We start from the raw sequence: 22915 nt of genomic DNA on the forward strand, positions 1-22915 counted from the left end.
ACCATAAGGTGCATACAGCAGAATTCTTTTCAATACCTGCCTGCACTCAGCCTCCTTCTAGCCATGGCTTTCAGCTCTTTGTTTTCATGATACGCACGTTCACCAGGCTCTGTATAAATGTGTTGTTATTTTCTGTCTCAAGCTCTCTGGTAGAATACTGAGAGAGGATTACTGCTATCTGTGAATGAATGATGTAGCCTCATGATGTACTGTCACTATGTATGGATTCATTGCTCAGTGACTTAGGAAGAAGAATATGCCTGGACATCCAGCAGGGGTGTAGCAATATTCAGGCAAATTCAGGCAATAGAGGGAGAGGGAGGGAGCCTACACAATGTCCTTTGGAGCATGCTTTATTGTACATAACAGAACTGATTGGTGAATTATAAGCGAAAAGAAAGTGTCCCTTTTGTTTCTTATGCCTGTCTGATTCCTAGCCTACCACCTTATATAACCTTTACTGAATTTACGTCCCCTTCTCTCTCTGTCTCTCTCTCTCTCTGCAGTGGTGTCTACAATAAACATGATCACATTTACACAGTTGGTGGCTTACATTTTAATTAATTGATAAAACATGGCTGTAGATTTACACTCTCTATGCTTGTTGGTTGTCTCTTGTTTTAGATTCAAATTACCAACTTGCTTGGTCAGGGACTTTGGATGTTTTTTGTATGTGTCACCCAAAAGCGTATTTAGGTTTCCATTATGCTTTTAATGCCAACCATGAATGCTGTTAATGCAGGAGAGCATTTTGGGAAGGTATTGAATGTACTCTGCATGCAGGCTAAGGGTGGAGGGTTTTTTTTAATGGATTTAAACACAGAATTTGGCCTTTCCAGTCTGGTTGACCTTTGTCTGCATCAGATCGCACCGTACATCAACCCCCCCGCCCAAGCTGCTCAACCCCCACGCCCAAGCTGCTCATGACTGGTGTTTTTTAAAAACCATATGCAAAATTATGCACAAAAATTAAGTACATTATGGGTATTAAGTACATTAAGTACATAATGCTAGTCATTGGATACAACCCTATGTGTGTAAAAGAGCCAAGCAGAATTATATTTCTGCAGCACAATTATATGTATTAATACAAAAGTATGTATCTGTTTCTGTGCTGGTTACTTTAGGAAGCCTGGTGTGTATATGAGTATTAAAATGTGTTTAATTACTTGTATAATAATGCATGTAATAAGCAAGAATATCTTTAGTGGAAGTGATTAAAAAAACTTGCTTCTCTCTGAGATAATGGAGCAAGACAGGAATTAGAAAAAAATCTGTGTGGATAAGCCTAACACTGAGATTTCCAGAAAATCCCATCCATAATGCAGGCTGTGCAGGTTTCACATTGGCATTTGGAGTGGATGTAAAACAAAACTGATTTCAGCCTCTCGTGTTGGTTTTTTAAAAAAATCTATTGCTTCTCACTACCTTAACATAGTGGGAGGCCTGATCCAAGAAAGGGGTTTCTAAGCTGCCACTCTGCACAAATATGTAATTGTGTGAGTTAACATTATAGGAGCAGAAAGGCCGCAAGGATTTATCTTGGCAATACAGGGGCTAAGGAATAAAAGTAATGTTCTTTTTTACTTGCCCAAAGTAAAGAACTAGCTTTAAACTATTTCAGATAAAGCTGTGGGCTAGAGTCTTATTGGGCATAGAGCCAATCCAACTCAAAAGCTGGGGAGCTGACCTCTGAAATTCATTAGAGGACAGCTGATTCTACTGATTTGTAGGTCTGCCCTCCTGCCCTCAGTAGAACTCTTTATACATGTACAGCAGCTGGGAGTCTTTCTTCTGTATCTATTCTCGTATATATATTATAATGAACAAGTTACAGAGGAAACCCAGTCCTGGCCAATCAGCAGTGAGACATGATGGAGTGGTGCAACCACTGCTGCATTCCCAATGCTCAAGTCAGCTAGGGTAGAAAGTGAGGAGCAGGCAAAACCCTTCGTCCATGCTTGGGATCCAGTGGGTCCTGGGTTGGCTCAGCTCTTCTGCACTCGGAAATACATCATTTTGGGGCTCTCCACAGTACTTTCATACACTTTTGGTGGGTGGAATGGGGAACTCCATGCTGGAGAAGTGATGCTGATGGCACTCCACAGGCGGAAGCCGACAGAGCTATTTTAGGCTGGGTGGAGGGAGACCTCAGCCCCATCCAAACACCAACACCACCCACAGCACAGCAAATTGGAGATTTGGATTGCAGCCTAAGTAAGGAAATTCTAATGTCCTTTTAGTTCACTTGTACAATTTTTCAAGGTTCGTTTGTCTGCTGAATTGCATTTGCTAAAAAGCCCTCTGGTCACATGCCAACATGAATAGAACCATTTTGCCCCAGTTGGAGAAAAATCCAGGCATAGTTAAGTATGGCCCCTTGAGTTAAACAGGGAAAAACTAAGCCCAGCCACTGAAATCAGTAGGACTTTAATGTGCTTTGGCTGGATCACACTCAGGATTCCCATTGATTTGGTGTGTATATGTGAATGTGTATATGTGTGTCTCATCAAGTTTGCTGATGATGCTAAATTGTTCAGGGTTGTTAAAAAGGGATTACGATGAGCTCCAAAAAGAACTCTCCAAACTGAATGGATGGGCGGTAAAATGGCAAATGCAATTCAATGTAAACAAGTGTAAAGTTATGCATACTGGAGCAAAAAATCTTAATTTCACATATATGCTCATGGGGTCTGAACTGGCAGTGACTGACCAGGAAAGAGACATTGGGGTCATAGTGGATAGATCAATGTGCAGCAGCTGTAAAAAGGCAATTTCCATGCTAGGGATCATTACGGAAGGAACTAAAAATAAAATGCCATTGTATAAATCTATGGTGTGTTTGCATTTGGAATACTGTGTATGGTTCTGGTTGCCTCATCTCAAAGGTGATATTGTAGTGCTGGGAACGGTTCAGAAAAGGGCAACAAAAATGATCAATGGAATGGAGTGACTCTCCTATAAGGAAAGGTTGCAGCATTTGGGGCTTTTTAGTTTAGAGAAAAGGTGAGTCAGAGGAGACATGACAGAAGTGTATATAATTATGCATGGATAGAGTAGGTGGATAGAGAACAGCTTTTCTCTCTCTCTCATAACACTAGAACGTGTGGACATCCAGTTGAAGCTGAATGTTGGAAGATTCAGAACAGACAAAAGACAGTACTTCTTCACATAGCACATAGTTAAACTATTGAATTCACTCCCAGGCAGTGATGGCCACCAACACAGATGGCTTTAAAATAGGATTAGACAAATTCATGGAGGAAAAGGCTATCAATGGCTACTAGCTATGATGGCTATGCTCTGCCTCCATAGGCAGAGGCGGTATGCTTCCAAACACTGGTTGCTGGAAACTGCAGGAGGGAGAGTGCACTTGGCACTTGGGTACTGCTTCCAGGTTTCCAATGAGCAACTGGGCCATTGGCCTCATCCAGCAGGCTCTTCTTATGTTCTTAAGAGATGTAGAGAGACAAGCTTGCCTTTGGTAGATCAAATATACATGCCAAAGAAGCTATACTTTTCTTTCTGAGCTGGAATGCTTTTTGCCTTGTAGGTATTGCTGGGACTCCTGTGACATTCAACGAGAATGGAGATGCCCCGGGCCGCTATGACATCTACCAGTACCAGATCAAGAATGCCACACCTGAGTACAAAGTTATTGGGTACTGGGCTGATCATCTGAACTTAAAAGTAAGCAGATCTTAGATTTGCCAAAACACTTAAGGGAATAAATCCATTAAAATGCTTTCACTCTGAAGCCCGAGTGTTTTAATGAGGAAATGGAGTGATACTCATGAATGCTCAAGGGTTCTAGTCTAAATGGGATTTTTAAAATCTGCATATAGGCATCATAGAGATCATACAGAGGGATTTTTGAAATATTTAGCCCCAGTTTCTCTTTGATCTCTTTCAGTGCAACAGTCCAACTCATACCATAGGTAGCACGCACAATGCAGACCTGGTTTTTTTAGGGGAACAAATGCTGCAAAAGTCTTGCACGTGGCAAGTTTATGCTTATGTTATTAACTATTCTCCTGCAAAACCTAAGAGTTAAGGACACAATCTCAGTAGGAAAGAATTCAGCAAATTCAGTTCCCATTGAATTCAGTGAGACAAAGGGTTTAACCTTGGCTGACTGATGCCTAACCATTCAACAAAACTGAATTTCAACAGTGAAATGCTGTGGAATTCTGAATTTGTTTTATTTCAGCTCTAATGCAAAGACATTCAGAACTGGCTGTGTACCAAGACAAAAACTAACCCATCAAGTGGAAGGGACAACAAATTGGACAGTGTGGAATTGCAGGCCTGTAATAACTACAGGGAGATGTGGAGAAGAGAAAGGCAAAGACAGACTAGACCACATGGCCCCAGTAGCTATGTCGTTTAGTAAGGGCAGTGTCCGTGGGCTTCTTTAGCGACAACACTTACATTGAGTCTGTGCTGTAGTAACAGATTGGTATTGCAGAACAGGAAGGTCTAGACTTGAGTTAGTAGGGTTGCTTCAGAGCTATCAGATGAGGGCTGCTGTAGATCTGCAGAGGTGAGAAACTACATTAGGCTTGGGAACTTGTGTCTCTCCAGATATTGCTGGGCTCCAATGTCCATCAGCTTCCGACTGCATAGCCAATTATCAGGGATGATGGAAATTATAGGCCAGAGGCTCCCCACATCTGAACTAGGTCATCAGGGGCTCCTACTGAACTGGAGGGAGCCATGCGGAAGTGGCTGGACATGGCTTAGATAAGAATAAGTGTTTTTGCAGAGTTGGTGGGGCATGCTGGCCCAGCCCCTGCTGTGACCTGGGCCACATTCACACCATACTTTTATTCCACTATTATTCCACTTTAAACAGTCATAGCTTCCCCAAAAGTATCTTGGGAGCTGTAGTTTGTAAAGGGTGCTGAGAGGAGATCCCTAGTCCCTACAATTCCCAGAGTGGTCTAACAGTTAGTTCCTCTTTCCAGAGAAATTGTAGCTCTGTAATGGGAATTGGGGTCTCCTAACATCTCTCAGAACCCTTCACAAACTGCACTTTGCAGGATTATTTGGGGAAAACCATGACAGATTAAAGTGGAATAATAGTGGAATAAACATATGGTGTGAATGTGGCCCTGGACCCTACCATGTTAGCTCATGTTGGTTGGTGAGATTCTTGCTTTCTCTCTGCTGCAGATGGAGCGCCTGCATTGGCCCGGGGGAGGCAATCGCGTGCCCACCTCAGTCTGCAGCCAGCCATGTAGGCCGGGTGAAAGGAAGAAGCTGGTGAAGGGTATCCCATGCTGCTGGCACTGTGAGCGCTGTGACGGGTACCAGTATCAGCAGGATGAGTTCCACTGCAAGGTGTGTCGGCTCAGTGAGCGCCCCAACGAGAACCACACTGGCTGCATTCCCATCCCCATAGTCAAGCTTGAGTGGAGCTCCCCTTGGGCTGTGGTGCCTGTTTTCATTGCCATTGTGGGCATCATCGCCACCCTCTTTGTGGTGGTGACGTTCGTGCGCTACAATGACACACCCATCGTCAAGGCTTCAGGGCGAGAGCTCAGCTATGTGCTCCTGACAGGCATCTTCCTCTGTTATGCTACCACCTTCCTGATGATTGCTGAGCCTGATTTGGGAACCTGCTCCCTGCGGCGTGTCTTCCTGGGGCTGGGCATGAGCATCAGCTATGCTGCCTTGCTGACCAAAACCAACCGGATCTACCGGATCTTTGAGCAGGGCAAAAAGTCAGTCAGTGCCCCACGCTTCATCAGTCCTGCTTCCCAGCTGGTCATCACCTTCAGCCTCATCTCCCTGCAGCTCCTGGGGGTCTGCATCTGGTTCATTGTGGATCCCTCGCACTCTATCATCGACTATGAGGACCAGCGGACTACAGACCCCCGCTTTGCCCGGGGAGTCCTCAAGTGTGACATTTCTGACCTATCCCTCATCTGTTTGCTTGGGTACAGCATGCTGCTCATGGTGACCTGCACTGTGTATGCTATAAAGACCCGTGGGGTTCCTGAGACCTTTAATGAAGCCAAGCCCATTGGGTTCACCATGTACACTACCTGTATCGTCTGGTTAGCTTTCATACCTATCTTCTTCGGGACATCACAGTCAGCAGAGAAGGTAATGCAGACAGGGCAAGGGCAGAAGGGAGGGTGACCGATAGGCCTGCTTTTCTTGTCCTCAGATGCATTTGTGATAAAATACTTCTGGCCTGCCGATGTCATGGTGCAATAGAAATTGTACTAATTCTGCATCTGGCTGGGATTTCCTTGCACTGGTGTCTAATGCTTTCATGTTTCTTTACATTCACAATTTCTCTCCCTTCTATGCCTGTTTCTCCTTATTTTTTATCTCTGCATTCTTTTATCCACCCTTATTTCTAATGCAGTATTAATGTGGTTTCTTCTTTCTCTCTCCCCTCTCTTTCCTTTGCCTCCTTGATGTTTGCTTCATGTGAAAGGCAGACATTGTAAGCTGTTGAATGTTAAGCAGAGGTGTCTTGAACCTCTGTGGTTCACAGGCAGTTCTTAGTGTATTCTGGACTTGTGTCACCGCCCTGGACAAGTATGCAGTTTAGTATATCAGACACAGGATGCAACATTCTGAGAACCCATGTTTTCACTGTTTTTTTTAAAAAAGCCAAGTTTCTAGCACTTATTGCTGAGCAAATTAACTGGAAAACAAATCCTTTTGAATTCTCAATAGCCAGAGAAAGTATTTGAAGAACTGTTAAGTGTTCAGAGGAAGAGCTGACAAAAGCAGAGTAAAACATACATGATAAGCAACTGCATGCAAATTTGTCCCAATTTTGGCTACACTTAATGCAGAATTTGGGTTGACTTTGCACAGAATACTCAGAAACATACCTGGAAGGAGAGAGCAGCCTTTTTTTTAGCCTGCCAAAGCGATATAATAGCTGAATGTCCTTGTTCCTGGAATCCTAGTGGAATATTTAGGTCTCATTTCTCTATCAGTTTACACTTGTTGAATAATTTCAGTGTGGGTCTTTGTAGCTCTTGGTCCTAAAGCTGCAGACAATAGCATGGTGGATCACGATGGAATAATTTGGCTGCTTCCTAAAGTCCCCTGCTCTCAACGTTATTCCTACTAGCAGGAGTCCCAAAAAGTACTTATAAAGACATAAATAATGAGGTGTGGTAAAATCTTCTAATCACATGTACAGATTTGCACATGTATCCATTGCATTAGCATCGTGATTTATCATGGTCTGAAGGCACATGAGGCCATCACCTTGCTGAAGCTAAGCAGGTTTGTGTCTGGTCAGTGCCTGAATGGGTGAATCAAATGTATGCTGCCTGGGTTCCATGACAGAGGAAAGGTGAGATATAAATGTAATTAAATAACAAATAAATTCATTTCCAGCTGCAGTGCAGAAAGGAAGGGGAGCAACATGGCCCAAGGAGAGGTACAGTGTTGATTGTAGGAACTAAATGTACATCTCTGTGTGTATACAGACCCAGTTCCTGTAAACCCAGCCTGCTTAGGCAAGCCATTAACTTCTGAAATTATTCTTAATGCTTGAAATGGGAATGCACTATTAGTAAGAGCTGCTGCCATCTGCAAGGCTGCTTGGCAAGCAGGAGCAGAAGATGTAATGACTGCAGCCATCCATGGTTTCTAGAAGAGCATTCTTCATGGAGAAATGTAAGTTAACTGAGGGCACACCTCATGGGCCTTGAGCTTGTAACCCTGCAGATATCCCTAGTATTCTGGCACTGAAGGTAATTCTTGGCTGTCACTTATCAGTGGTGAATTGTGAATGCTAAGCCATGTTTCCAAAACATTTCAATTGTCCAAAAAGATCAAAGAAAGAAATCTTTGTTCCTTTAACCCCATGATGTGGTGGCAAGTTCTGGCCATCAAACATACATATTTTCTGCATTTCCCTGTGTAGTTCAACAATGTGAACTCCCATCAGCCCAGCAGTAATTATTTAGTACATTGTCACTGGCAGGAAGGGCCAAGCCCTTCAGAAGATAAGAAGAACCTTGCCAGATCAGCCCAATGGCTCATCCCTGCCTGCAATTTCCAGCAACCGGTATTCAGAAACATACTGCCTCTGACCATGAAGAAAGGGCATAGCCATCATGGCTACTAGCCATTGATAGTCTTATCCTTCACGAATTTGTCTGATCCTCTTTTTAAAGCTATCCAAGTTAGTGGCCATCATTACATTTTTACACCACTTGCTTGAACATCCCCTCTCTTTACAGCCTTTTCTGAATGCCATCATTATCTCAAATGAACATAAGTTTAAAGGTAGATATCAGGACCTCCAGGTGCACTAGACCCAATGCACTATCAAAGAAGACTCTTCTTCAGGGATACCATTCAGGCAAATCAGCCTTCTGTTTTGCATCAGAGCAATGATGCTGTTTTGCCTGACTAGTGCTCCATCACTGCTGAGATTTAGCTTTGCAACATCTGTACTGAGGTCTGAGTCTGACAAAGATGGGCCAGAGTAGAGATTGGAGATATGGTCAATGAATGAGCTGGAGGTCTGATACTTAATCAGGCAAACAGGAACCAAGGGTCAGAGGCAGGAAACATGATCATGGCTGGGCTAGAGGTCAGATACTGGACTGAGTCTGCCAGACCAGGGATTTTGCATTGCTATCAAATTGATCAGTTGATGAGACTAAAGAACTGGCTTGGAAGGAATGGTTTCTCCATTGGCTTGTGAGGTCAGCTGACAGTACTCATGCTAATAATGCTAATACTGCACCTACACAGTGCCATTGTCTCACAGAGCTTTGTCCTTCTGGCCAACTGTGGGACCAGAGTGATGGTATTGCAAGAGGTAAGTCTCCATGTTGGTCCCAGGTTAGAGTGGCAATATGTGCAGCTTTACAAAGGACAGTCCTCTATTTGAAGAGTCCTTTGAAGGGCTGTCTGGTCTATGCCTGGTTTGAAGATCAAGAACCATAAGAAGAAAGACAGATCACAGGCCTTGAAGCTGCCCATCAACAGTACCATGGAGAGCAGAATGCCCAGGCATATAGGTCACTTGGTCACAGTCTTCCCACTGTGGTGAGATATATTGTATTTCTATTAGCATTATAATAATTATTTCAGAATTTGTACAAATACATATAAATAAGCATAGGTGTGCATGCCTCTTAAGTTGCTGCATTTCTTTAGGTGTTGCATTTCTTTTTTGGCAGTGGGTAAGTGGCCACTCTATCCTGGTTTCAGACCTCCCTTGCAGCCTTACAGAGTCTTCAATCAAATGCATTGGTCCTAATAATAATAATAAAACCACCCATATTTCTAGTGTACCCTTGAGCTTTCCCTCCAGACCACCAAGGAAGGCTATGCAAGAGAACCTGAAACAACACTTTCATGCCTTGTCTGAAACACCCTTTAATAGCTCTCCTCTTGCATTCTGCTACCATCCTCATACTGGAGAAGGCTCCCCTCTTCTGATCAATCAGTTAGGACTGTGGTAAACTGCATAGAAAAATAGCATCTCCTGTCCCTCCAATGTGTATTTAAAAAAAAAAAGTTGCCAGTGTACAGAGCCACCTGGCACCATTCAGCAGCACTGCAGTAATTTAATCCAGAGGATTTTTCCTGCACATTGCACCTGTCCCTGTATTATCAGCCCAAGTAATCTGACTGCAGGAGAAGGAGAAAGAGAAGGGCTGCTTCTCACTCATTGAACTGTGCACTGCCTTACTCGATTACTCTATTGGTGGGAATTTAATTAACACCTGGGTGCTCTGGCAACACTGAGCTCCTATGACAGATTCCACTGCAGTGGGAGAAGTGGTGCATCTTGCAGCAGCAAGGCTAGCAAACAAAATAATTCCATCATTCTGGTCACAAGCTCTCCAGGGCCTTGTCTTCATTGGCAGATCAGGTTGTGCTCGAACGTGACCCGGAGGAATTGCATTAGCTAATCCAATGTTAAACACAGCTTGGCAGGCAGTGGGAAAGGAAGCACATTAAGGTTGATACACAGCTGGTGTAGATCAGCTTAACGCCAGAGACTGTGATGCTTGTTTTGGCCCTGGTGAGAATCTGTCCCTTCATGCTCTATTAGCAACACAAGAAAAGGCATTATTCTGGGCCCTGAGCATCCCTGACCTAATGTCTCTTGACATCTATATAAATCTATTGTAAATGCAGGTTTATTAGGGAGGATGTGGATGTAGTCCTTCAGTCACTGATGCTGGGCAAACACTGCCTTTTAATGGGATCTTAAGGGGTTCCCATAACAACCCTATTGAAATAGATGAGGAGTCTTTCTATTATGATGCATTCATTTTCTGCAACAGAGAGCTTTCTTGCTAGTGTTGAATATATACATACACACACACACACATATATATACAAACACGAAAACTGGAAAGTTTTCTTCTGTGATACTGTATAATTTTGCCTGACAAATGGCTAGGACCATGCAGAAATTTCTTTTTGCACACTCCAGAGAAATTTAGATGTGTTTCTCAAGCATTAATTCACCAGAGGCTAAGGATTGTAGCTCAGTGGAAGAGCATCTGCTTTGCATGAAGAAGGTCCCAGATCCAATCTCCAGGTAGAGCAGGGAAAGACTTCCTGTTTGAAACCCTGGAGAGCTGCTGTCAGTCAGTGTAAACAATACTGAGTTAGATGGACCAGCAGTCTCACTTAACATACGGTAGCTTCCTATGTACATGCAAATTAGTCTAGGCCATAAATGTGATGAAAGCTTTCCCCTGTACTAAGTGCTATCTATTTAAGGGTCTTCCTCTACTTTGTGGAGTTTACCACTAGAGCACCTACATATCTGTATGGCAATGATGGTGCATGGAATGAGCTCTTCTGAATTTCTGGCAAACATTTCCCTTAAAAGAAAGGTTTCAGTCAGGCCTGATATCAGCAGACATCATAACTGAGGAGATATACAAGCCCATGGACTAACTAGGGGTCCTCTGCTGGCTGTAGACACCCTAGAACATTTGCTGAGTACTGTCATCTTTGTTGGGCTGTGGTCAGACATGTGCACAAGGTCAAAAGACATTGTAACAGAGCATGGGGACTGAGATGCCCTGTTGCCACAGTGACTCCCTGTAGTGGGAGCATAGCATGATGGTACACAGCCTGTTAAAATGTAGACATTAGCTGTACTGCAAATGCCACTCACTCCACTTAGTTAGAGAGAGCCACTTACTCTCTCAAGCGGTGGAAGTAGTGCCAATGCTACTGTCCTGCTTGGGTCCTACAAGAGATACAGTCCCTTCTTCTTCCCCTTAAACTATAGCTGTAAGTGCTCTTGTTACATATCTCCACCTGCTATTCCATTCAAAGTGTGCCTGGTGGTCACTAGCATCACTGAACTAAAACCCATACAGCTTCCTGTGAAAAGCAACAGATTTTACTCTTACACTTCGAAATGTGTGGCATGTAGGCTTCTGCTTGGGAGAAAGGACTGAAGTGATGTCAGTTGCTGTATGTGTGTTACTCTGGGTGTCTGTTATCCTTTAGGAGTGTCATTTTGTGAGCAGTGTGGGTGAGATACAATCTCCAAAAAAAAAAAGAGAGAGTCTGATATAGTAATTATCTGTTTCTCTGTGGTATCTATGGTATCTTTCTGCCTCTTTTCTGTATTGTATAAGTGACACTTAATTGTCTGATGTTTTCCAAAGAGCTGTGCACTAAACATGTCCCTGACGTGTTTGGCTTTTACAGATTGAACCACAGCCTTGGGGAAAGGTACTTCCAGATGGGAGCTTGATATCGTAAACAGGTTGCTCAAATGTCACAAATGGGTCATTGGCAAGAGTGGGTTATTTTTAAAACTTACCAGATTTTCCCCAAAAAGGTAAATCCAGATAAATGGGGAGGGAAAATACAAGCTGGCATTTTGGTGCCAACTACATCATGTGGATATTGCAAAAAAAAAAAAAGAGCAAGCATGCATGAGGAGCACCATCCCATTATAAATACCCACCTGAAAGCAGCCAAAATCACAGCCATTAAGATTATGCTACTCAGAAAAGGAATTTTTAGTGCAGGTATGGCTAACCTGGGGCCCTCCAGATGGTGCTGAACTACAGTTCCTATTATCCCATGCCATTGGCCATGCTGGCTGGGGCTTGTGGGAGTTTTAGTTTGGCAGTATTTTGAAGGCCACAGATTAGTTACCTGTGTTTTAGTGGATATTGATATTTTTTTAAAAAAGAGGCATTGGTTTCATGTCTTCCTGGAAGCAACTGTCACCTGAAATGCCTTACCTTTAATCTTAGAATACTTCTATGCTGTTCAGGACTTCTTCACACTTTGCACAGTGGTGAATGTTGGTGAATGAGAATTCATACATGATTTGTGTGTGTGGGTGTAGACATAAAGTGTTTCTTTGTGCACACCTGAAAAATATAATGTGTGAAGCAAACTTCAGCAGTGAGGGTAAACACTCTTCTTCGGTTATACTCTTCTTTATTTTTATGACATGTGTTCCAGGCCATGCCCCCAGCTCTGAGAACTAGTTCTGGCTCTTTGCCCTGGCTCAAATTATGTTCTGAGAACAATCTCTGTATGGGTACATCAAGCTGATTTTTTTTCCTGGGAAAATGGCATGAGTGTAGTACATTGTTAGATCTGGATATCCACTCCAATTCTCCTGTATGTGATTTTAGCTGCTGAGCAATCTCGTGGTCCAGGGGTAAATCTGGTGCTAAACTAAAGTTGTCTGCTTAAAAAAAAATGGGTAGGAGAATGGAAATGAAACAAATGGAGGAGGGTTTACATTTTGAAATAGCAGGGGAGATGCTAACAAGAAAGCAGGTTTCCTAAGAAATTATTTTCCCAAACAAAAGCCCCCTTAAAGCAAGTTTAATGGGCTCAGCATATTGTGGGTAATAAAGATGGAAATGATAATGACTGTAGATTATGCGCAAGGTTGCTCACCTCCTCACTGCAGCTTGTCATGGGATAATTTAGGGCTGCCAAAAGCTAGCTGTCAAGTTGCAATTCGACAAGAAGCTTTGCCTCACTTTGGGGGCTTGTAATATGCAGCATTCCTCTTCTATTAGGCTGCTAACAAGCTGATTAGAGGCTATCGTAACAATGTTCCTAGTTCCCTTTGGAGCTAACACAGCAGCGCATCTTGCTGAGGGTTTCTGCTCTATGAGTACAACTAGAAACAGAGCCTTCTCAGTGGAGCCAACCAGAGGCCTTCTCCTAAAAAGACACAAACTTGCTCAACTGGGCAGCTTGTCATTGCTAACTGTTGTAAGGGGACACCTTAAATCTACACTTGCTAAAAATGCAGAACCTTATCAATCACATTTTTAGGATCTGTAACATGACCATCTATTATTTTCAGCAGCAGCTTTGTGCAATGAATGTTTTATGCTCTCGTGAAATCTTTAGTATCTCAGCGCTTTTATGCCAACTGACCTTATGTAGTCTCCTCAGATCCTTTCTGTGAAGCCCATTTAAAATTGTAACCAGCTATTTCCCAGTCCATTTCTGGTTTCATATAATCTTGTCCAAGACTAGTTTACTCCCTGAGATGTTACTACCCAAAATGTAATGCAATTACACGCAAAATAAGTATGCATGAAAACGATCAAATATTTATGCTCCCTTAAGACTACCAAACCCATTATGGAGTGCGATGGAGGGACTTAGTCATGCCTGAAAACTTCCAGGAGCTCTGATTGATGTGAACAATTGCCAGGATAAAAAATGTGGTCAGGAAGATGGAAAGGGGTGAAATCCAAAAAGGATTTTGCATGGATATCCATAAAAAAGGTTTCACTTTAGGTAGTATCCAGTCCACTCTTTTGCATTTGATAACATATTAATAGCATAATTCCCATTCAAGAGGAAGACTCAGAATTTGTTTCTTTTTCAATATGCCAGGATCCCTGAGAAATGACCCTTGATTTACAGATACATATCCACACAGGAAGACCTTGTGCATATATAGCCATTTTCAGCTGTATAACACAATTGCCCTATTAGTGGGACTGCCAATTTCTATGTGAAATATTTACACCAGATATGAGGAACACATGGACCCCCAGATGTTTTTGTACAACTTCCATCATGCCTGACTATTGGCCATGCTGGCTGGGCTGGGCCTGATTGGAGTTGGATTTCAGCAACAGATCAGAAAAGGTACCGCCAGGGCCAAGAAGATGCCAGCATGGTTAACGAGCAAAGTCAAGGAAGCTCTTAGAGGCAAAAAGTCTTCCTTCAGAAAATGGAAGTCTTGTCCGAATGAAGAAAATAAAAAAGAACACAAACTCTGGCAAAAGAAATGCAAGAAGACAATAAGGGATGCTAAAAAAGAATTTGAGGAGCACATTGCTAAGAACATAAAAACCAACAACAAAAAATTCTATAAATACATTCAAAGCAGGAGACCATCTAGGGAGACAATTGGACCCTTGGATGATAAGGGAGTCAAAGGTGTACTAAAGAATGATAAGGAGATTGCAGAGAAGCTAAATGAATTCTTTGCATCTGTCTTCACAGTGGAAGATATAGGGCAGATCCCTGAACCTGAACTAACATTTGCAGGAAGGGATTCTGAGGAACTAAGACAAATAGTGGTAACGAGAGAGGAAGTTCTAAGCTTAATGGACAATATAAAAACTGACAAATCACCGGGCCCGGATGGCATCCACCCGAGAGTTCTCAAAGAACTCAAAGGTGAAATTGCTGATCTGCTAACTAAAATATGTAACTTGTCCCTCGGGTCCTCTTCCGTGCCTGAGGACTGGAAAGTGGCAAATGTAACGCCAATCTTCAAAAAGGGATCCAGAGGGGATCCCGGAAATTACAGGCCAGTTAGCTTAACTTCTGTCCCTGGAAAACTGGTAGAAAGTATTATTAAAGCTAGATTAACTGAGCACATAGAAGAACAAGCCTTGCTGAAGCAGAGCCAGCATGGCTTCTGCAAGGGAAAGTCCTGTCTCAGTAACCTATTAGAATTCTTTGAGAGTGTCAACAAGCATATAGATAGAGGTGATCCAGTGGACATAGTGTACTTAGACTTTCAAAAAGCGTTTGACAAGGTACCTCACCAAAGGCTTCTGAGGAAGCTTAGCAGTCATGGAATAAGAGGAGAGGTCCTCTTGTGGATAAGGAATTGGTTAAGAAGCAGAAAGCAGAGAGTAGGAATAAACGGACAGTTCTCCCAATGGAGGGCTGTAGAAAGTGGAGTCCCTCAAGGATCGGTATTGGGACCTGTACTTTTCAACTTGTTCATTAATGACCTAGAATTAGGAGTGAGCAGTGAAGTGGCCAAGTTTGCTGACGACACTAAATTGTTCAGGGTTGTTAAAACAAGAAGGGATTGCGAAGAGCTCCAAAAAGACCTCTCCAAACTGAGTGAATGGGCGGAAAAATGGCAAATGCAATTCAATATAAACAAGTGTAAAATTATGCATATTGGAGCAAAAAATCTTAATTTCACATATACGCTCATGGGGTCTGAACTGGCGGTGACCGACCAGGAGAGAGACCTCGGGGTTGTAGTGGACAGCACGATGAAAATGTCGACCCAGTGTGCGGCAGCTGTGAAAAAGGCAAATTCCATGCTAGCAATAATTAGGAAAGGTATTGAAAATAAAACAGCTGATATCATAATGCCGTTGTATAAATCTATGGTGCGGCCGCATTTGGAATACTGTGTACAGTTCTGGTCGCCTCATCTCAGAAAGGATATTATAGAGTTGGAAAAGGTTCAGAAGAGGGCAACCAGAATGATCAAGGGGATGGAGCGACTCCCTTACGAGGAAAGGTTGCAGTATTTGGGGCTTTTTGGTTTAGAGAAAAGGCGGGTCAGAGGAGACATGATAGAAGTGTATAAAATTATGCATGGCATTGAGAAAGTGGATAGAGAAAAGTTCTTCTCCCTCTCTCATAATACTAGAACTCGTGGACATTCAAAGAACCTGAATGTTGGAAGATTCAGGACAGACAAAAGGAAGTACTTCTTTACTCAGCGCATAGTTAAACTATGGAATTTGCTCCCACAAGATGCAGTAATGGCCACCAGCTTAGATGGCTTTAAAAGAAGATTAGACAAATTCATGGAGGACAGGGCTATCAATGGCTACTAGCCATGATGGCTGTGCTCTGCCACCCTAGTCAGAGGCAGCATGCTTCTGAAAACCAGTTGCCGGAAGCCTCAGGAGGGGAGAGTGTTCTTGCACTCGGGTCCTGCTTGCGGGCTTCCCCCAGGCACCTGGTTGGCCACTGTGAGAACAGGATGCTGGACTAGATGGGCCACTGGCCTGATCCAGATGCTCTTCTTATGTTCTTATGTTCTTATCTGGAAGGCTACTGGTTCCCTATCTCTGTTCTAGTAGCCAAGCTGTCTGTTCAAAGGAAGAACTCCAGCCTCACGTCATCTGGAGGCTGCAGGTTCCCCATTCCTGATTTACGTTATCATAGCAGGCAGATGTAGTGATAGCCACAGTTGTGCAGGAGAGAGACATTTTTTAATAAATGAAGGTGCTTGCATACTACCGTGTTACCATATCTCATAGTATGCACATACAATACTATGGGTGGCATTGATGGACTCTAGCAGTTGTTGCATCATTTGTTTCTGAAAATTTAAAATTGACTATTAGCATTAATGCTGAGTTAAACAAAAATAAATAAATGAATCAGATGGATTTTAAGAAGTCCAGGTAGCAGCCTAACCAATGGTGTTGAGGGAATATAACAGCAGGAAGCATTTACACAACCAACAGTATTTAATTACCAGCAAAGGGATAGGAGCTCTCTAAATGAGAACCAAGGGAGAAATACCCTGAAGTGAAGGACTCATTGAGGTGCAACAAACTCTCCATTAATAAGGAAATCTTTGGGTAGGCTGTGACACATTGAGTGACATGCCCATGTTTAGAAGATGAGATGTGGGAGTTCATAGAAGTTAAAGTGTATGATCCAGAGATTTTTATAGCCAAAGACCCAGGAAGCTCTTGGGGAAGCTGTTTATTTAATGGAAGAGAAATATTCTGAAATAAGGTTCATTTCCTAACATTTGGTGTGCTTGGGGCCTGGAAACAGTGTGATAGTTTGAACTGTGTACCAAATGTTTCACTTGTTAACTTTGGGCATGTACACAATAGGCTTTAGCAGCACTGGCCATTGGACTGCAGGAAATAATTGCGGGGGAAACTGAAACATGGAAGTGTTATAATTCTCAAGAATTCAAATCACTCAAGTTATGTGAGTGTGTCCTTTTTTTCTCACACATGTCCTCTTATAAGCACTACTGTGGAGCTGAAATTGCACCCTGTTCACTTCTTCGCAGCATCTGTGGAAAAGTGTTCTGGATTTTTAAAAAATCTGTGTGCCCAGGTGAAATTGCCTTATTGTTTTCTCCTGAGGGAGCAACTGATGAGATCTCAGTGTTATTTTATTAATTTTCCCCACCCTGTGTCTACAACTTTACATGGAGGCAACAGATTATTCTAACAAGTCCCCCAAGCACTTTCTCAAAAGACTCTCTTATCCTAACAGATCCCAGTGGATTGCAGAAATAGCAATAACCAAGGATCTAAAGAAAGAGACAATTTTGTGTGCTGATAAGGCAGAAGCCAAATAGCAGCATCATTGTCTATTCCACTGTTTATCGCCTGTGCTTTCAGAGATATGGCAAGAGGGAAGGAAATACTCTGGTGTTCCTTGTGCATTTTGTTTCTTTAGCAAAGACTCTTGGTGATAATAACAAAAGGGATAATTGGGTATTCTGCCCACTTGACCAAGGGCCCATGATGTTTTAACAGAGAAAGAGAGGAAAACTGACATGACGTCCATCAGTGGCAATATACGTTTTGACTCCACAGGCAAATTAATCCAAATCAGGAGCATCTGCAAGAGGAAGATGTAATCTAGAACAACTGTAAGGCAGGTCTTGCAGTTCAGCTATACATTGACATTATTTGTTGTGCAGATTCAGCCCTATCTAGTCCAGACTGGAGATCCCCATTCCAGGTGCCTGGTCAACTCGCAGACCACACCCACTCCCAGTCTCCCAGAGCCACAGGAGCAGAGGAACTGGTAAGCCAGGTAGGGGTTTTAGTGCCACCAGCAAAGTGCCAGGCTAGGTGCACATGAGACCACTTGGGAGGAGGGGGGGTGCATGGAAGCAGCAGCCCAGAAGCACCTCTCTTTCAAGTACCACCCTTGCTGACCTAGAGAAATGTTGGGATTGTGGAGTTCATTTTGCCTTTTACACAACCACGATTGATAAAGGATGCTGGAGAGTGTTCTCTTTCCTCACCCTCACCCCACCCTCCGCTATCTATCACTCACAAACAGAATAAGGGACCAGTATCCTCATCAAGGCAATGAACTATGTGGCCACCAGCACTATCTGAAGGAGAGAACCTTCCAGCCTGGACCATCACATTGAGGATAATAATAATAATAATAAAATAAAATTTTATTTGTTAGTCGCCCATCTGTCTGACTTAACAGACACTCTGGGCGACTTACACAATATAAAACACAATTTAAAACATATTCATACAACAGTAAACCACCTGTTAGTAATAGCCTAACCCACCCCAGAAATCCCATAGGCCTGCCTGAATAACAAGGTCTTTAAGGCTCGACGAAAAGCCATCAGGGAGGAGGCATGTCGAAGGTCAAAAGGAAGCAAGTTCCAGAGGGTGGGGGCCACGACCGAGAAGGCCCTCTCTCTGGTCCGCACCAGCCTAGCTGTTTTCACCGGTGGGACCGAGAGAAGGTCTTGTGAGGCTGATCTTGTTTGGCGGCATATTTGGTGATACTGGAGGCGTTCCTTCAGATAAACTGGGCCGAAACCGTTTAGGGATTTAAAGGTTAATACCAACACCTTGAATTGGGCCCGGTATACAACTGGCAACCAGTGTAGCTCCATCAACACTGGGGTGACATGATCCCGGCGATGGCTTTGCTTTATTAAGCGTGCCGCCGCATTCTGTACCAAAGCAAAGCCGTCGCCGGGATCATGTCACCCCAGATATTGCTGGCCACATATATATTTAAAGCCCTGTTATACCATTTTAGCAGTTATGGCTTCCCCCAAAGGATCCTGAGAACTATAGTTTGTTAAAAGTGTTGAGAGGTGTTAGGAGACCCCTAGTCCCCTTGAAGAGCTACAAGTCGCAAAGTTCCTTGGGAAGAGGGATTGATTGTTAAACCATCATGAGGGGAATAATTGTGTCTCTTAACAACTCTCAGCATCCTTCACAAACTATAGTTCCCATGATTCTTTGGGGGAGCCATGATTGTGGTATAATAGTGCTTAAATGTATAGTGTGGATGCTGCATTTATATCTATACAGGTCTTACGGAGAACCTGCCCCTAAAGACAGCATACTGTGTCCTTGAAATGTTGCATCATTCCTAGTCCATGCTTGATTATTCAATGGCGGCGAGTTTATTGTTTAAAATAGAAGGCATTGGTAAGTACTCCAGTGGTAGTGTCATGACAGTGGCTGCTGCCTACACAAACCCATTAGCATCCACTCTGCACCTCCTTTTTCTTCCTCTTCCTCTTCCAGCTCTGCTCATTAAGAGGAGCTTCTTGCCTCTCAGCTTTTACCAATATCCCAGAGCCTGTGTAACAGAAGGTCCCCAAATGCAACCACCTCAGCAGCACAATAATATTTCTCTCTTTTGTTAATTGAATTTTATTACTTTCCAAATACGATTTTTCAACATAAATCAAATTTATTTTTATAGTAATAATAATGCGTCTTAAAGTGGGAAAATACATACAGTGCTACAAGTGCCCTAACACTTGACCAAACAGGAAATCATCAGGTAAAATTTTGAAAAACAACAAAAATCTCTGGTTCTCTTCCCCCCACCATGGTGTATACTGATAAGGGATGCTTTCAAAATTCTTCTCATCTGAATATTTTGTTGCTAGATTCTACAATATCTGATCTTGTTTCTGAAGTGACAATAATGAATTAAGGATTTGCTTTGATTGTATTTCAGATGGTGAGGGAATGGGGGGGAGGTTGGGAGCAGCCACCATTTTGTTTTCCCCAGAAAGCCCTGTTCTGAGGTACTTTCTGAAGTTTTGGAAATTCAAAATGGCTAACACCATAAAAATGGCTGCCTCCTTTGCTATTCACTGGTGGCTCCACTATACTAGACATCAGCTGAATATATACACACACTGTTAGAGGATGGATCATTCCTCCAGCAGCTAATTTTATTCAAAATGTACAGTGTTAAAATCAAAGAAAGGGCACTGATTAAAGCAGGCTTCCTAAAATATAAAGTCACAATGTGCTGGTCCATGAAGACCCATTTTTAAACCTGAAATATTAGGAAAAACATGTTTTTCCATCTGGATTTTTTTTAAAAAAAGAATGCCGTGTAAACAAAATCCAAGAATACTTTATTCAAAGCAGATCCAAAGGTTTAAAAGGCATCCTATGCTATCTTTTTTGGGGGGGGGCAGGAGGCAGGAACCAGATGTTAACAGTGGCAGTCCTACACATGTCTAATCAGAAATAAGCCTCATTTATTCAATGCATGAGTTAAACACTGCAAAAATATTGTAATGTGTGGTTGGTTGTATCAAGATTGTTTTTGTGTGGTGTTTTACCAAAGTGCAGGAGCAAATATGCATTGCAGCACAAGATAGATAATCAACAAGTACCATAAAGGAAATTTGAAAAAAAAAATTGAAGAGAGAGTTCAAGGGGCCATGAAGCCATCAGTAAAACACTGCACAAAAAATAATCTTGGCGCAGCCAGGCATATGATCACACTGAGTTTTCTTCTTGTATTGTTTTTATGGGCGAATAAGTAACACAGAAAAATCACTGGGAAAGATAAAAATAAACTGAAGGAATTGAGAGCTGTAGCTAACTGCATGCTCCAGTCCCAGAATTAATTTTAGACATTAGCAGAGTTAAACTAGAATTCAGGAGGACTGGAATACAGGGCAAAGCAAAAAGAAAGTAATGGTGAATATCTACTCATCGCTAGTATTAATGCAGTATATTGTATAGCCCAAGTATGACAAACCTTTGACTCTCCAGATGTTTGGACTACAACTTCCATCATCCCTGACCATTAGCCATGCTGGCTGAGATTGATAGGAGTTGGAGTCCAACAACATCTGGAGAGCTACATTTTCTAGCCTAGGCCATAAATTAAATGTTGCAAAAATTGCTTTATATTTTTGACTTGGAGTCATTGAGTTATATCAAATGCTGCACCATTCACACCCTTGAATTCCATTCATGCAGCAGGACTTCCACCCCGTGCACTCCAAAATCTTCTCTATAGGGTCCCCCAACCCACTGGAGTTGATTTTGAGGGCACACAGAGGGTTGAAGGGATCAGGAGAGGAAGAGAAAGGGCACACAGATATCAGTCATGCCAGTGCAGCTGTAGTGTGGGACATGGCTCATTGGTGTCATTGTTATTTGCATATGAAGAGTAAGGTACCCAAATGCCCATGGATTGATTTCTTACTGTCCTCTCTTTTTGACCTTATTCCTCACTGAGTTTATGTATAATGGCAAACTCCCCAAGTTTTAAAAGCCATTGTTTTACTGCATGAGCTGTTGGTGCTTTCAGTCATTTTGTGCAGTGCAAAGTTTTGCAGCAGATGCTAATAGTTAATTTCCTATGAGTCAGAAGTGGGGCTTCTTTCTGTTCTTCTTTCATTCAGTAGCACAATCTGAAGGTTTGAAGTGGCCAGTAGTTGACTAATAATTACAACTTCCTGCCCCAAGTAGAGATGGAAAGATCTGTCAATTTCAGTTTTCTCTGTTTCTTTTCCCCCCAATCTTAAATTCAGTTCTCCATACTTCTGCAACAATTTGCAATTTTATGTAAAAAAAAATCCTCATGAAAATTCTTGAGTGTTTTAGTGTGAATTTCTCCTAATAAACACATTTTTGTAGGCAGTTTTGACTCATTTACACATTTTTGCAAGCCATTTCTTGTCATATAATGCATTTTACTTGTTATTTTCACTCATCTATTCACTTTTATGTATACCTTCCCCAAATATATGCATTTTTGTAAACATTGTTTAGCTGGCAAACTGCATTGCAAAATTCAAAGTGTTTCAGTTCTCATGTTGTTTTGGAAAGTGTGAATTTGATAGATTCGGCTTGAAATGCAAACTGAATCAAAATTCTTACCCATCCCTAGCCCCAAGTTTTAATTTATATAGATGGACCCTAGATGGTTATATACATGCCTAGTTCCCCACATCTTTTCTAACATAACCCATATTCTTGTCTGAATGATACATTAATCTGAATAGAAGCATTATATCATCTAGGTATTTTAACTACCAACTGATAACGTGTTAGTCTTCCTTTTTAAAAAGAAAAAAACCATTTTTTTCTGCATCCAGAGGCTTACCCAGATCCACCATGCCATTTATGTTGTATTTTCATCCAAGAATAGGCATTAAACTATTTTATATAAAGATATTAATATTTTATTGAAGGCGTCATTTTTCCTCAAAAGACCGAGCTTCTTGAAAAATGTTAAATGGGACAAGTTATGTCTTTGTGACCAGTGGATCATAAGATATACAATGCTCAGTTTTAGACAGAAAGATAGAAATATCTATGCACTTTAAAGTTGGTATCATCTATAACAAGCGCTCACATCTTTGGGCAGCCTGGAAAAAGAGGATGTACATTTAATATGGCAAATGTTTGAAAATCCACAATTAATTCAACCTCAGAGCAATTCAATAATGCAAGGGTCACCAACTTTTTTGGTCTCATGAGGACATCTGCAAACTAGGGAAACTGTTGTGGGCACCCCTCCCCACACACAGCCTATTTCATTGGCTACAATAGGATGCTTCTTCAAGCCTAATTTCAGAGGGGGAGGAGACCCTACTGGTGCTGGGGAAGGCCTCTGTTTGCATATGTGTACCTGCAGGCATCACACTGGCAACCCCTTC

The 22915-nt window shown here is 42.3% G+C and overlaps 1 protein-coding gene across 14 annotated transcripts in view; it reads left to right on the forward strand.

Moving 5' to 3' along the window:
• The window catches only part of GRM4 (glutamate metabotropic receptor 4), a 603968-nt gene that overhangs the window by 545786 nt on the left and 35267 nt on the right, over positions 1-22915 (forward strand). For all 14 annotated transcript variants that reach the window (XM_061632388.1, XM_061632386.1, XM_061632382.1 and 11 more), the window contains 2 exons: positions 3554-3690; positions 5176-6111. In XM_061632388.1, the coding sequence (XP_061488372.1) occupies positions 3554-3690; positions 5176-6111 (1073 nt within the window). The remainder of the gene's footprint in view (positions 1-3553; positions 3691-5175; positions 6112-22915) is intronic.

The sequence above is a fragment of the Rhineura floridana genome, chromosome 6 (genome assembly GCF_030035675.1).
Source record: "Rhineura floridana isolate rRhiFlo1 chromosome 6, rRhiFlo1.hap2, whole genome shotgun sequence".
NCBI classification, from domain to species: Eukaryota; Metazoa; Chordata; class Lepidosauria; order Squamata; family Rhineuridae; genus Rhineura; species Rhineura floridana.